The sequence below is a fragment of the Diabrotica undecimpunctata genome, chromosome 8, assembly GCF_040954645.1.
Source record: "Diabrotica undecimpunctata isolate CICGRU chromosome 8, icDiaUnde3, whole genome shotgun sequence".
In the NCBI taxonomy this organism is placed as follows: domain Eukaryota; kingdom Metazoa; phylum Arthropoda; class Insecta; order Coleoptera; family Chrysomelidae; genus Diabrotica; species Diabrotica undecimpunctata.
In genome coordinates this window covers 94,997,317-95,013,993 of record NC_092810.1, presented here as the reverse complement: position 1 = coordinate 95,013,993, position 16,677 = coordinate 94,997,317, and the positions used below count along the sequence as shown (strand labels likewise).

The window sequence follows — 16,677 nt, the reverse complement described above, 5'->3', positions numbered from 1 at the left end:
AAGAGGAGATTTCATTAACGATTTGTTGAGAATTTTGCCTCTTACTAGCTATAACGAATTTATGTCTGTAATCAAGGTACTATACTATAAGTTTTTCGTTAATAGAGTTTGATACTAATATAGATTATTTGCAGTTTTGTTTATGTAATAGTGCTACTAATATAGCATCTGCTGAGATAGTTGTTTTATCACCTCTCGGTCCAGTTTATACGATGTCGTTATTAATACCCACGGCAGGTCTGATTTTTTATTCAATGTTATAATTAATTTTTTTATATATTATTTTAAATCGAAACATTACATATTTATGGCCGAATAATTTATGAAAAAACTAATTCTTTCGCAAAATGTATCCCAAGGGACGTTTTCATATTAAAACTAAAGTATTGCGTACATTGAAATTTATTATATGTGCTACCAATGTGAAAACAATTAGCTGAAACACCAGTAACCAGCACGTGAATCATAAGAGAAACAAGAAAGAGTCTTTTCAAGATATAAGAACTCTTAACAGCGAAAAGAAGTTTAACTGCGAGGCTATGAAACTCTGAACTCTGTGAACCTTTATACATCTAGATTTAGGACTGACGCTATAATTCAACAAATCGACAATGGCAACTAAAAAACGTCTTGCAAATCTTTTGAAAATCATCAAAGGCTCACCTACAAAAATATATAAAATTCTCAAACCAAATGGAATAAAAGCAATTTTTTACTTCTTAGCTTTTTTTGTTATTTTGTTTTCCGTTCAGTTACTGGAATTGTGTGTATTTAAAAATTGAAAAATAGGCTTCGTAAAAATGTTGACTAATTGGTCATTTTATCCTGCCCAGATGTTTCAGCAGAGTCTCAAAGAAGACCTTTTGTTAGAAGAAAAGGGAACCGACACACTTCTTAACCGCCGTGCAGACAATACCCTTAAAATCAGGTTTGAATGCAATTTTGCACTATTACCCATATAAAAATAAATTTGTCTTTATTTTCGTGAGTTTTACTAATACAAATTGAAATTTTAGTGTAATGAATCGCTTGTTTTTTAATCACATAGGCGGTCCGATAAGTACTTAGCTTCACCGCCCGATGGCGCCACTATCTCAAGAGAAATCTACTATCGTGTAATACATTCTTGTAGACGGCTAATGTTAAAATTTCAGCCGAATCGGACTCGTAGTTTTTTCGACCGCGTGTGAAAGCAGGCGTATAAGCGGATTTTAGAAAAATGGAAAAAGAGCATTATCGGTCGGTGATTCGATTGTTGTTGTTGCAAGGGAAATCGCGCAGCGAAATCAAAGAGCGTTTGGATGTTGTGTACGGTGACTCTTCTCCTTCGACAACAGCCCTCAAAAATTGGTTTGAGTTTCAACGTGGTCGCACGTCGGTTTTTGATAAGCCATGCCCAGGTGCCCCGAGGTCGACTACCACAGGATAACGTGGCAAAAGTCCATGATATCATATTGGCAGACCGAAGACTGAAGGTACGCGAGATAGCTGAGACAGTAGGTATCTCAAAAGACCGAGTATGTCATATCTTGCGTGAAATTTTGGACATGCGAAAGCTGTCGGCGCGATGATTGCCGCGTTTGCTCACTTCAGACAATAAGTTTAACCGTGAGATCACTTGAGAGCAGTGTTTGACGTTATTTAAGTGTAATCCGAAGGATTACGCATTCGTTTCGTAACTATCGTACTATCTATAAATTAACCGTACTATCTATAAATTCTACATCGTTTCGTAACCGTTAACGAAACATAAATCCATTGGTACACACCAGGGACCAAGTAACAGTCGAAATAGTGGCGGCATCAGACGAACGTGCTCCGAAGGAGGCGAAGACTGTCCTATAGTCGGGAAAGGCGATGGCCACGATTTTTTGGGATTCTTAAGGGCTGATCTACGTCGACTACCTGGAGAATGGAAAAACGGACATAGGGCTCTATTACGCCCAATCATTGGGCCGATTCGACGCCGAATTGCAGAAAAATGACACCATTTAGCAAAGAAAAAAGTGCTCTTCCACCATTACAACGGACCCGCTCATACCTCCGCCGTCGCCATGGCGAAATTGGTCGAATTGGGCTACGAACTGTTGCCCCTTCCACTATATTCTCTAGATTTGACCCCGGGTTACTTATTTTTGTTTCCAAACTTGAAAAAGGCACTCGCTGGGTAGACATTTAAGTCGAAACAAGAGGTCATCAGCGCTACGGAAGCGTACTTTGCAGACTTCGGGAAAACGTATTTTTCGGATGGGTTAAAGAAGTTGAAGCATCGCTGGATCAAGTGTATCGAGCTAAAAATAGACTATGTTGTTTTACACCTGGTACTTATTAATTTGGTAGCAGTTTCCCAATCGAAGAACAATTCAACCCACTTATTTGTGTGTGAGATTAGAACAAAGTTTCCGCACAGCCTCAATAAAAGAGATGGCGACACCCGGTTACCTTCAACAGGGACTCCTCTCCTTAATCACACTAAAAAACTGCACGTTTCTTCAGTCAATTTAAACTTTTTTTGCACTTTTCCCCTATAGTCACCTCACGTATAGTTAATGTAATATTAAGTGATCTGAGGATTCAAGGAGACTTTTAAAACCAATACTTTTATGGTAATGCTTGTAGGTCAAAAAGTGCCTAATAATAAATGTAATTATGAACTTTTGCTTCTGGTTTTATATTATATATAAAAATAAACATTTGAAAAAATATCAACGTCATACTTGTTCATGAAGACTAAGAATTAGATACCTTCATTGGTTCACCTATATAGTGAGAACGCAGTCTCATCCTTTATTTGCTTCTGTATTTTAAAAGATATTTCTATGAAAATCACATTAATTTTGATCAGGAAGCCTTAAAAATGCTATGTTTCATACTTGATTAAACATGTACCTTGTTTTACTGGTTGTATGTTTGCACTTAAAAAGAAACGACCCATTACAAATGTATTTGCTCCCAGATATTAGCGCCTCATTTAATAAAAGTCATCTGATTTTCATTATGATTAAATTATGAATCAGGTGAATAAAAAGTTTCATCTGATTTTCATTAAGCTATGAAATAAAGAACTATAACGAATAAAATGCTGGGAAGTCATCTGATATTTATTATTAATATTATGACATTTTTTTTCAAAAGTCTAGATATTTTTTTCACATAGACTATGAATAAAATATCTAAATTGCTCTAGCTATCAGATTATTTACTATTTTTATAGGAAATTAACAATTTCCGTTTAAAAAAAAGTGGAACGGTGGACGTACTGAAGACTAGAGTGAAGCTTCGTACTGTGTTTTCTGTATTTTTAAAGTTTAAATAATATTTTTCAAATTGAATAAAGTAATTTTATTGTTTATTAAGTTTTTATAATATATATATACATATATATATATATATATATATATATATATATATATATATATATATATATATATATATATATATATATATAATCGAACACCTCTCTACCCTAAGGTGTGAGGTAAATACAAATACAGGTTACAGATACACATTACATCTCAAATCCAATGAAACTACAGAATTTTTTTTCTATTCTATTCTGTGCACGAATTTTGTCCATTCTTTCTTGTTTTTTGCCTTATTTTTAGCTTCTGACCATTCCATTCCCCTACTTTTCAAAATCTGCCCTACTTCGTCATCCCAGGTTTTCCGTGGTCTGCCTCTGGTTTTAAACTTTTTCACTTTAGCCTTCCAGACTTGCTTAACGGGTCGGTTGTCGCTCATTCGGCACAGATGACCAAACCATTTTATTTGTTGTGTTTCAATAGCGTGTAGTACAGATTCTATGCCCAGTTCTTCTCTAACATCTTCATTTCTTATTTTGTCTCGCCGTGTTATTCCTTTGACTCGTCTTAGATATTTCATATCAATGGCTTGTATCTTGCTTTTTAATTGCTTTGTTAAAACCCAGCTCTCGCTTCCATATATCAAGATTGGTCGGAATACTGTCTTATAAACTGTCATTTTGGTTCTTCTGCTGATTTCAGGTTTACCTATGAATGCTCTACTAAGATTATGGTACACTTTTGAAGCGCTACTTATTCTTTCTGTTATTTCATTCTGCATGGTACCTTCTCTGTCTATTGTAACCCCTAGGTATTTGAATGCATCTACTTGTTCTATGAGTTGTTGGTTAATTTCTATGTTAACATTTCGCTTAGTTTTCGCTATTAGCATCACCTTGGTTTTCTTAACATTAATCTTCATGTTTCTAATTGCCAGCTCATTATTCCATCTATCTATATTTTTCTGGAGGTCCCTCTCGTTGGAAGCGCATAACATGAGATCATCTGCGAATGCACACTCATCTATACCAACCGGTCGTAGTTTACTATATCCGATATGTACTTTGTGTATACTTGCTTTTGTTTCCTTAATTATGTCGTCAATAATCAATATGAACGGTGTGGGGCTCATAATACCTCCTTGTCTTAGACCCTCGTTTATTGCAAACATCTCTGATTCCAAGTTATCCTTACGCACATAACTCTTGTTATTTTGATACAGACTTTTGATAGCACCTGTTAGTTGATGGTCAATATTTCGATTTTGCAGACTTTTCCAAACTGCTTCCTGGGACACTCTGTCAAATGCTTTCTCAATATCTAGAAATGCTATATATATTTATGTGTTCTTTATTCTAGCTTTCTCAATTATTTGTTTCAACGTAAATATATGGTCTTGCGTACTGTGTCCCTTCCTAAACCCACTTTGTACTTCATCCAGATGTGGTTCAACGATGTGTCTTAATTTCTCTTCTAAGATGCTTTCATATATTTTGGAGACGATACTGAGTAGATTAATTCCTCTATAATTTTCACAAGAACTTGGGTCTCCTTTCTTAAAGATTGGTAGTATTATGCCAATTCTCCAATCTTCGGGGACTGTACATCGATTCCAAGCCATGTTCATAATTTTGGTTAAACTCCTTTGGTTCAACTCCTTTCGGTCCCATTGTCTTTAACATTTCAGCAGTGATTTTGTCATGACCAGCTGATTTACCTCTCTTTGTATTATTAATTGCTTCTTTGACTTCTTCTATTTGAATATCATTTTCTTGTCCATGTTCTCCTTCTACTTCTATCATTACAGTTTCCTCTTTCGGTTGTCTTGGTGTTCGCTGAAGTATTGTCTCCATCTTTCCATAATCTCATTTGGTCTGATAATCAGTGTGCCGTCTTTACGTTTCACCTGTTTTATCGTTGTTTCTTTACCTTTTCTTAGCGTCTTTAGTGCCTTGTAAAACAATTTTTGGTTACTACGACTATCTGCCTCCATCTTCATTCCAAACTCATCCCAGGCTTTCTTCTTCAGTACCATTTCTTTCACCACCTTTCTTTGTCGTTTATATTCTTCGTAACTATTTTCTGTTTTCTTGTTTAAGTATATTTTCCATTTCTGTTTTTTATATTTTATTTGGGCTTTTAATTCATCGTCCCACCATCGTGTTTGCTTCTTATTTCTGTTTACATGGTTTATAATATAAACAAATTCAATAAATTATTATATTTGCTTCTAACGCGCCCTGTTAACGTCGCATAATAAGGCATTAATAAGGCATATCTCGTTTACTTCTCAGATAGCTTTGAAATTCAGACAAAATATTAAATTAATTATAAAATATAAATAAATATCAATTCATAGTAAAAACTATTATATAAACTAAATAATATGTTTAAAAGTAATAATTGTATTTATATGAAATTATTTTAAAAAGGGCGATATAAAAATTTAAACAAATGATTTAGTGTTGTTATTAATTGTATGACATTTATGAGTATAAATTTTGGTAATCGTTACGAATCGAATCTTTTAGTGACAAATATTCTTTTAATTTTTTACTTCTCATTTATAATGTCTACCTTTTATTTGGTATTTATCATTCAGTTTTTAATTTAAACCTCCTTAAATATATGACTAGAAACAAATTGATACAGAATAGTGAATCGATGTAAACAACCATTATTCTATGACGCTACCCGTAACGACGCTATCTTCGTGATAGCGCTAGTTCCGTGATACCAGCCTCAGAATTTTACTGTACGTAGAGAAAAAAGTAATACAACGCCAATGTAGAAGTTTTGCTTCAAAACGTTTATTTTGACATTTAGATTCCACTTCGGAAATGATTCCCAAAATACATTTTCGATTTAAAATTTCAGAGAACGAAATCTGTAGTGGCAATCTAAACTTCAAAATAAACGTTTTTTAAAACTGAAATTGTTAATACCCAATAAAAATAGTAAATATATTAAAATACTATAAGAAAATAGCTTCAGAACAATACTAGCTATCATAGTTTGGGAATAAATCTATTTTCTAGTTTTATCTGAATATGAAGTAAAAATTTCCGATGAGATTTCATAATGGCTTCCTTGGATTACTAAATGCTGAATCCGAATCGTCATTAGTTTTCCTGTAATTGTTGCCGTTTTGGCTGCACTAATAAGCGAACGGACAGTCAGCCGGAGCGTACAAATTTAAACGATCGAAATCTTTTTGCTTAATCGTTAATTGGACCCACTATTTATATATTTTAATATAAAGGTCGGGTGTAAAGATATTTCACTGACTATCTTGAATATTAAAAATGACCTATTGCTGACACTTCCTGAAAAACCTGACTTCTTGGTCATTTGACACATTTTAGATGTTACACTTAAATTCGTTAAATGCAAAACTGTAAGCGCTAAATCATGGGGCTGATCTAACTTCCCTTTCTTCATCAAATGTTTATTTCTATTCTAGGCCAGATCCTCAAGCAACCCTCACCTGAACAACGACGACGACAAACCTTGGGCCGTCAATGCAAATGCGAACGGTAAAGAAAACGACTTTAATCATGTGAACAACATACCGCACTCAGCTGAACATGAATTAAAAAATATATTGAGTCCTGAGAAACCTGTTAATTTATTACCCCAGGTGCCGGTAAATAGCAGTAGCTTTAGAAAATTATCTGAACACGAAGAGCACGATTGTGAAATTATCGGTAAGTGATCATTTATTTGGTAACGTGTTTATTTGCCATTCTTTGTGAACTTGGGATAACTCTAAAGAAAACATGGTTCTAAAACTGTTCTCTTGTGGCGTGTGTTTCAGTGAGTATTTTATATACTATAATAAACCACAATATTTTGTAAATTAATTATAATGTTTTTGACGTTTAGATTTTCAATCCGTTCTCAAGAAATTTCCGTAGTAAAAATAGTGAATTAATTTATATAACCTGTGAATGTCTTGACTGAATATCTTCTTTTTTTGTATCACAAACCAGATCTTGCTGCATTCTACTGAGTTTGCTACATAATTTACTTTATTTAGTAAGATGAGAGCTGCTTCCTTAATTTGTTTCTTTTTTGTATCTTTTTATTTTATAACGATTTATACGTCTTTTCACGTTAATTATCTCAAGCATATTTGCATTTCTAAGATGCTTGAGATCTAACAAATTCTCTATTTTTAATAAAGTTTTTTGCTTTTAATCAAAAATTATTTTAATATAAGTAGTTTTTTTTTAACTCTAGTAATTGGCACTTTCTTGAAGTGAATACTTCTTATCTACTTATATTAAAGTAAATTAAAATAAAATAAAATAATAATATAAAATATAAAATTAAATTAGAGTCGAATCGAATAAAATAAAATTAAATAAAGTTAAATAATATAAAATACAATGGATATTTTAAAAAATTGTAACAAATAACGCGCTATAATAAGTATTCACTTTTGTCGGCGCCAACTGCCACGCGCCGTTTTTTTAGCTATTTTGACAGATGACTTACTTGGCCTCGATCTTGTAGGCAAATAGATATTTATTTAGTTGAAAATTCTGAGAGTGGTTGTAGCCTCGTGTTGATATCAAATTCTGATTTTTTTGTGTGTTTATTTGTATTATGTGTTTAGGTATTATGTGTATATGTATTATGCAATATGTATAAATGTAGACAAGATCGAGGCCAAGTAAGTCATCTGTCAAATTGGCTAAAACAAATCGCCAATTAATAAACAACTACAGGATAAAGTATCTTCTTATTTTAAAATAATCTTCTTAAAAACGAGTTCTGGAGTGGAAATCGAAACGTCAAAAAATAAATTTAAAATGTAATTTGTATTACAATCAATTCCGGTTTAATTTCATATAAATACAACACGTATTAGATAAAAATTGTCAATTTATAAGGTATTTTATTAGGAAAGTTATTTGATTTTTCTTAAAGATTAAGTTTGGTTTTGGATTAAATAGATCTCAGTGTGTTTGTTGGTTCTAGTTCCTATTCTTTCTATTTTTCTGATTAGCCTTTTATGTATGGTATTGTTTCTTCGAATTCCTTCTTGTAAATGCCTTTTCTTCCAAAAAGGAGTTTTCGCTAGGAGCAGGTATTTTGAGCTTTGTCATATAGTGATTTGATTATCTCCTTTTTCATATATAGTTTACGATTTGAATAGTAATTGAAATATCTGTTACTGTAAATTAATTTTCTGTATACTTTGGTTACATATCATGAATCCTCCTTTCAGAGTAACATATCCAGAGTTGGTAGTGAGTTATTGTTTTCCTTGTTAATAGTGAATTTGATCGATTTGTCTTTGGAGTTGATTATCAAGAATTGATCTAATGATGTCTGTCAATAGGACCATACGAAGAACACATCATCTACATACCTCAACCAATCAGTCCAAACAAAAGAAGACTTTTTGATGAAGTAAGAAAAGTGATCGACGAAACAGAAAATAAAGGAGAGAAAATTCTACTAGGTTATTATGATAGCTGGATTGGTAAAAAGAATAATGATAAAATAGTAGGCTACAAGTGCAGTCGTAGTCAACGGTAATAGTGAAAAACTGATAGGCTTATGTACGGAATATAAATAACGAATAATGAACGGCTTCTGTAAATATAAACAAATCCACAAGGATACAATCAACACGACAACAAAAATTAATAATTGATATAACGATACAACAAAAGTAATCAATTCGAACAATGGACGTAAGAACATATAGAAGAGCAGAATGTGCATTAGACATCTTCCGTTAAACGTAAAATTTTATTTTTATCATATGAGTCAACCTCAAGAAACAGAAGGGAACAAAAACGAAACATGGATACCATAGAACAATAACATATTCAATAAAACAATATTAAAAAGAGAGAAGAGAAGAAGCAGTTGACAGAAGCTGTATGGAACTACAGATACACCTAGGGGGAATAAGATGCACAGAAACACGGAAATCTATAGACAACATTAGAAAAGAGAACAACACATACAGCTTCCAATTAATAAAGAGAGAAGAATGGGAAATCTATTATAAGAAACTGGTGTAAACAAATCGAAAAAAAAATGTCACAACATGTAACGGAGTTCTACTGTAACAGATTTCTGTACTGTAACGGGATCACCACTTAATAGTGTGTTTTCCGAAGTTAATGTCACAGATCTATTGGGACAAGGTCCCTGATGTGATAAAGATCTGTAGACTAGTGGTGAAGATAAGTTTCAAACTAAATTAAAAATAGAATTTGAAACTGAATGCAGTTCGGCTAGCTGGGTATGCTTGAGACTGGCCAGTTGATACTCAAGGTAGGATTAGGCCTATTTGCAGCCCTAAGAAAACAGTAAAGAACAGTAAATCTAGATATTAACTAAAACAATGTAAGAATAAGGATAAATAAAGAACTAAGAGTACTGACAACAGGAATGTACCTAAGAAGAATGGTTAGGGCGCCAGGGAAAATACTTACTGAACTCTTCGTCTAATAAATATTTCACCTAGTGACTTTATTGTTGCTATATAACTATACATACACACAATTTAATGATAATAAAGTAGAAACCCTGTAAACAATGTAATGTACAATATAATTTAAATACCCTACATAAAAATCTCCTTAACAATGTTATATACAATATAATTTAAATACCCTTATATGAAAATCCTATTAACCCTTTTTATATACAATATATTTTACATTCAATAGTGTCCTAGAAAAGTACGAACTTCTGGGTATACTTCGAATTGAATGCTTTTTTATCCTTTGATAAAGTTTTAGTCATTAATTAGAACAAAATTTACTGACATATATACATATATATATATATATATATATATATATATATATATATATATATATATATATATATATATACCAAACAAGTATAGCCCTTCAATATATTTAAACCAACGTATCAGTTTGACGATTTCTGATTTGATTCAAATCAGATAACCTGTAAATTTACTTAAATTGGTCTGTTCGGAAAGGAACAGATCTCCAAGATGAACCAATGATGATAAAAATACCGAATGGACCTTTGTGCACAAATGACCTTACACAATTGTATTGCAATACACCCCTACCCTGTTATAACTAATATGTATATTTATAATATTTAATGACAAAAATAAACAAATGATATTAAGAAAAATTGAATATTTTATAGGTAATGATATGCACATATGAATTATGAAAATTGATGGTAATTATTATTAAGGTTGGTTCGTTCAGCTCACTAAAAGTTTATACAAAATTTAGGTAAATCATTTTTAAAATAGTATGAGAACAGAAAAAAAAACCTGACTCTTCTCAAGCCAAGAAGGTTCTTCTCCCGGAAGCCTTAACTCCACTGGGACTCGTTCGGGTGAAAGTTAGAAGCCTCACTCTCCTAGGACCAGAAACTTAACAGTTACTCCAAAATCCAGAGAAAAAACCAAAGAAAACTCCAACTAAACCAAACTCCATCCAACACCCAAATCCAAAATAATATCAATTGACTGTTATATTCTTTCTTCTTTCTCAAGCGACTAAAAATGAAATCAAAGAAAGCTCTCATTAGCTTGATTCTGATTTGATAAAAAAAACAAGGCGGTTAGGACAAGAAAAACTAGACAGAATGTTGATAATTAGTGAAAGGTTTCGTACACTTTCTATGGCCTTGGGAAAATTAAACGAAAGCTACGTATTTATAAAAAGAATATTGGAATTTTACTGTGAATATTTTAAGGAAGAAATAAAATTTAACTTATCTTGACGAATATATTATATGCAAAGAGCAATGAAAGATCTCCTTACATTACCGAATGGATTGGATATTGATATGAGAAAATGTACTCATGTGATTAGACTGATATAATTAGGGTAAAATTATTGAATAATAAACAATGGTATTAATATGAAACTAACAATGGTTTTAAAAAAGATTTACTTTAATTAAAATTAAACTTACCCAACGCAACAATATTCCACAGATTTAAACTAAAGCCTTCTTTTCCAAAAACTTCAAATAATCATCAAAACAAACACGCCTTCTTTAACTTAAATTTGCCTCCGAATAAACTTAAAAATTTTCCTACTCAAGAACCACGTGGCGTTGGTCGCTGGAGAATACCTCTTTCCCCTTCAGAGATTGAATATAAAGTGCCTCTTTACACCTTTAGCTGGTTGACTTCTGTCAGTTCCAAGCTAAGCGGAAACGACAGGTAAGCAGTTTGACCAATTGATAAACATACCTTTTAACCAAAGATACGCACATGATTTAATACAAATCCATGTATAGTTGGCTGCATACTTTACAGGCAGAATTAAGTTATTTTATATCTCTAAGTAACGATAAAGTAATCTTATCGTTACAAACGCTGAATACATAGAGAATTAATAGATCTAACAATGGAGACAGTAAAAATAGTCATAAAAAAATTAGAGAAATAGATGGACCAATGAATCGTGTAATTTCACGGCATAACTGGTACAATATTGATAAGGGAAATTGAAGAGATTGATAAAAGGCATGTTTAACAAATGTATTAACACAGTTAAAATACACATATGGAAGAAAAATAGAGAAGAAAGTATATACGAGAAGAATCCTCCATTTACTTTTCATAGATTTAAAGAAAATTTAAAGACACCGATAGTATACTAACATTTTTTATATCTTTAAAGAAAAGGAAAATCTGCATACAGACACCTGTGCCCACCCAGGTAGTGTTTGGTTCCTAATACCCTAACGAAGTTGTGCCAGGACGAGATGCCCGAGAGGGTTAGGTTTGGTTCCTAATACCCTAACGAAGTTGTGCCAGGACGAGATGCCCGAGAGGGTTAGACCTTGGACACTTCATCCCGTCACCACTTCAACGGCACGGTGTACAACTAAAAACCTCTCCTCTGTCACTTCAGACATCAGGATGGAAGGGGCGGTCAAGGCAAAACATCTCTCCTGATGCCCTGCTATCACCCGATTCATCGGGAAAACCACACCCACTCGAACCACCAAAGACTTTCAACCCCCTGCCTTACCGAGGCTGCCATCTCTCGCGTCGTCTCTCTCTCTCTCTCTCTCTCTCTCTCTCTCTCTCATTCTATTATATTTCGGCCTGTGACAGTCCGTACCCCACCGAGGTGCTACTCGCTCGTTTCAGAATTCTATTCCGAGTTCCCGCTCCTCTCATTCTTGTGAAGAGAGCAGCTTCCTGATAAAGTGAATCCGTGCCCACCACCACTTATCAGTCATCTCTCATCATTTTTCTCCACCTTTTCTCTCACGCAATTAAATATTCTGCAGTTACACTCTCTTTGATCCGCCCAACGCTCACACTCACAACATCGTGTGTGTCACAGTATCCGAAAGACCACAGTAAAGGCACTGATCGGACTGTGCCCTCCTAAACCTGAAAAGGTAGCTACGGAAGCAGCCATGGCTGTGATCATTTGCGTCAGGTAATAATCAAGCTGCCTATGCCCACAGTCTACCCAGCTTCGAAGGTTCGGGATTGGCGACTTCCTCCACTACGCCACATCACGTGTTGCATCCCACTCTTCCTGTCACTGGCCAATTGAAACTAATCTCTCGGCCAGCCTTATCTCACTCACCTCCCGCTCTCCAACGTTCCGCCCCCTACTATGAATTCTGGTCCTTTCATCTGTAGGCACATGCTACCCGCGGCAGAGTAGTTCTGTCGACGCGTACCATGGGCATCTTGTAAGTTGGTATTTCCTCCGCCTCACTCCAGACTGCGGCGGTGTAGAGGACGACAGACTGAAGAACACCGTGAAGCGCCCTCTTTTCGGATTTAGATCCAGCGATATTGACTTTTACATACTTGACCTACTTTGTGGGCGTTACTCTCGCTGCCGCGCTTTAAAATACAATTCTGTCTCTTTCTGTAGCCTCTAAGTACTACAGCCTCCGTCTTATGGTACGCGAGGAGCAAGCAGGTAGAGAGAGAGAGAGAGAGAGAGAGAGAGAGAGAGAGAGAGAGAGATAGAGAGAGAGAGAGAGAGAGAGAGAACAAATGCTATCTCTCTCTCTCTCATCTCGCTCGGATTGGTCGATCTCAAATCCGAACCGCTGGGTACGAGGTGCGAGAGAGATAGCATGCGGTTTTAATTCGTCGTCTTATTCACAATAAATTTATTGGACCTTGGACGACCGGTTTCGCATACTACAATTTGCTATATATCTTGCCAATACTAGGGTACTGTCAGGTAAAATATAAATTATGCCAACAATATTATATGTGCACCGTTTTAGTGTACAATTTTTAAGATTAGGTGGTGGCTGGTGTCTGATAGCCATTGGCTTCACTGCAATTTGACAAATGTAGGAAATGTTCTTGAGGAGAACGTTAGTATAACACTCAAAACGAAAAAGGAATACTATTGATATGTTTGTTTGTCAAAGGTTTTAGTGATGTTATATTATTTACAGTTGTTTTTATTTATTTAAGAGGTATATTTACAAAATGTGTGTTATCACAAAATATTCACAAAAGAAGAAAGCTGGAATATTTAGGCCAAATTACCAGAGGTGCGAAATATGAGAAATTAAGGCTCATAATGCAAGGTACAATCAAGGGTAAAAGATCCATAGGAAGACGAAGAATTTCCTGGCTAAGATACCTAAGAGAGTGGTATAGTTGCAGCTCAGTAGATCTTTTTAGAGCAGCCGAAAATAAGGTACGGACAGCTGTGATGATAGCCAACCTCCGATGGGAGAAGGAACTACAAGAAGAAGAAGGAAGGAACTGACTTTAAAAAGATATTGGAACCATTTTTTGTCTGAATGAAGTATTTTGAGAATTGTAACATCAATTCAAATTGTCACTGTCAGTTTTGTCTCTCAAAATATAGAATATATGGCAAGGAAATTACGAGAGAAATACCAAAAGGCAAGAATAACAATAAATCTGAAAACAAAATACCTCAGTATAGATGAAGGGATATATATATATATATATATATATATATATATATATATATATATATATATATATATATATAAAAGACCTAATTTTAGGCTAAAACGAAAACGACGGGGATGTGAAAAGTATACGTAGTAATCTTTGAGCAAAAATTTGTAAAGAAGGAACCGACAAGCAGGAAGTTAACCGATTAAGTACTGAATTTTAAAATTGTGGAATTTGCTGTAGTTTTAATTTTTTTTATAATAGGGGTGTCCAAATATTGTAAATAACTAATATTTTAAATATTCGTCTGGTAATAACATTATTACACCATGTACCATATATGACTCAGTAGTCCCATATACTACTAAAGTAAACAAATATTTGAAAAGATTAATTTTTATTGTTAATTTTACAAAAATTAGAAAATTGTTTACAAAGCTTCAATTTTGTTTATGAAAGTCACTAAAGCACTGAATACACAACCCTACATTGCATTTGCCGGATTGTGTTCTCACAGCCCTCGATTGTGCGTGACTGCCAGCACAACGTCTTCTTTTATTATTCGGAACTTATTCAACATAGTGATCACTATGGTCATACCTAATATCGACAGTAATCTTGCTTTCAGGTGAATATGTGGATGGTCGTCCAGCAGCTCTAAGTAGGTTTTGAAACCTTTTTAAATACACGTGTGCTATGTATCTTCGAAAATTTAATTGGGGTGCATCTAAGTGATGTTTTCTATATATTATCCACGAATTTTGGATAGATATATCTAGTAGCCAATTAAAGATGGGCCACCACTTCTTTCCTCTAATTTCAACGCTATAAACATTTGTATTCGCATCCATTTGATCGGTACCCCCATAAATGCATTTTATTTTCCAATTCAATTAGGTCTAGGAATACTGGCGAATCTCCATGAACAGTTGATGCTACAGTAACTACAGAATTATCCATCCGGCGTGTAATCATTACTTGATGATCTGTGGTTACGGCATAGTCATAAGTACCTCTAGGTGTCTTTTTTAACTCTCTTATTGTGGACAATTCTTTGTTAGTCTATTTTTTTAACTGCCTCTGTTGCTTCATAACAGTTCTCTTTTAAATCTATTCTCTCTTTTTTTGTGTGTATATGTATTATTTTAATCTCTTAATTTTTATTGACTTTTCAAAGTTGTTAATACAAATCTAATACCTATTGGTGCATTTCAGAGTCTAGTTTAAATAACACGTTCTATTTAGCGCAAGTATCCCATCCTCTATTAGTAGAAGAAGCTTTTACCAGACATCACGTGCCATTTGAGCAAGTCACTCCCTTGATTTGGTAAAGTCTTTGGTTGACTTTGGTAAAGTTTAGTTTGGTAAAGACTAAACCTGAAATGTTTCGGACGTATCTAACTCAGTAATACAGATCTAATACTTACTGGCGTCAATCATAGAGTAGTTCAAATATCACTTGGAAGTCTGGCAAAAGCATCCTCTGTTAGTACACTTTGAGACCAGTGTACTTAAGATGGTGTGATATTTAAACTACTTTTAGTTCAGTCAGTTTAGGTCAGTTTTAGAAACTGGTAAATATTAAAATTTGCATTACTTACTTTGGTGCTAAGTTGGCAAAGCGAATGTCAGAGATTAATACAGACTTTTCTAAGTTTATAATGCCGATCAAGTACCTACCAGCGCTCATCATAGAGTGTTACAAAGTCAATACAGCCTGAAATACACCGGTAAATATTAGATCTGCAGTGCCGGTAATGAATTAGAACAAGAAACGGTTCGAGCCTTTGCCAAGTCTGTAATACAGATCTAATAATTACTGTTGCCTATCAAATAATGGTTTAAATGCCACGATTCTCTTAAAAAAGTAGCAAAGATGCTTTTTACATGATTTGAGACTTTGAGACAAAGATCTCTGTTCAATGTGATACCTGGCTAATTTTTGACTCATATACTTTTATACTGGGGTCTATATCATATACTTCAGTTGCTGATATTTCTTTTCTCTTTTAGAACGACTGATAAAATCCTACTTCTACATAGTCAGGAAATCAATTCAGGATACAGTTCCAAAAGCAGTTATGCATTTTCTAGTAAATTTCGTTAAAGATAACTTGCAGTCTGAGTTAGTTACACATCTATATAAGGCCGACAATGCGGATCAGCTATTGGACGAGTCTGAACATATTGCCCAAAGGAGACGGGCAGCGGGAGATATGTTGAAGGTAAGTTAACTGTCATCGTCGCAACACAATGCCACTTGACGTATTTACTGATTGTATGGTTTTTACACTTATTTAACATAAAATTGAACTGGTGTATGTTTCTGATAAGACAGTAACATGAAGGTATTTTGAATGAAGTTGACAAAGCATTAGCGTAAAAAAATCGTATCAACCAACCAGTTATAGAGACATGAATATATTAGACACATTGATGATCTAGGCGTCACATTATCTAGCTACGGAAAGATCG

General features: G+C 34.1%; 1 protein-coding gene across 2 annotated transcripts in view; it reads left to right on the top strand.

The window, feature by feature from the left end:
* The window catches only part of Drp1 (dynamin related protein 1), a 62,701-nt gene that overhangs the window by 43,824 nt on the left and 2,200 nt on the right, over nt 1–16,677 (top strand). For both annotated transcript variants that reach the window (XM_072540633.1, XM_072540632.1), the window contains exons 9-10: nt 6,766–7,009; nt 16,216–16,427. In XM_072540633.1, coding sequence (XP_072396734.1) covers nt 6,766–7,009; nt 16,216–16,427 — 456 coding nt within the window. The remainder of the gene's footprint in view (nt 1–6,765; nt 7,010–16,215; nt 16,428–16,677) is intronic.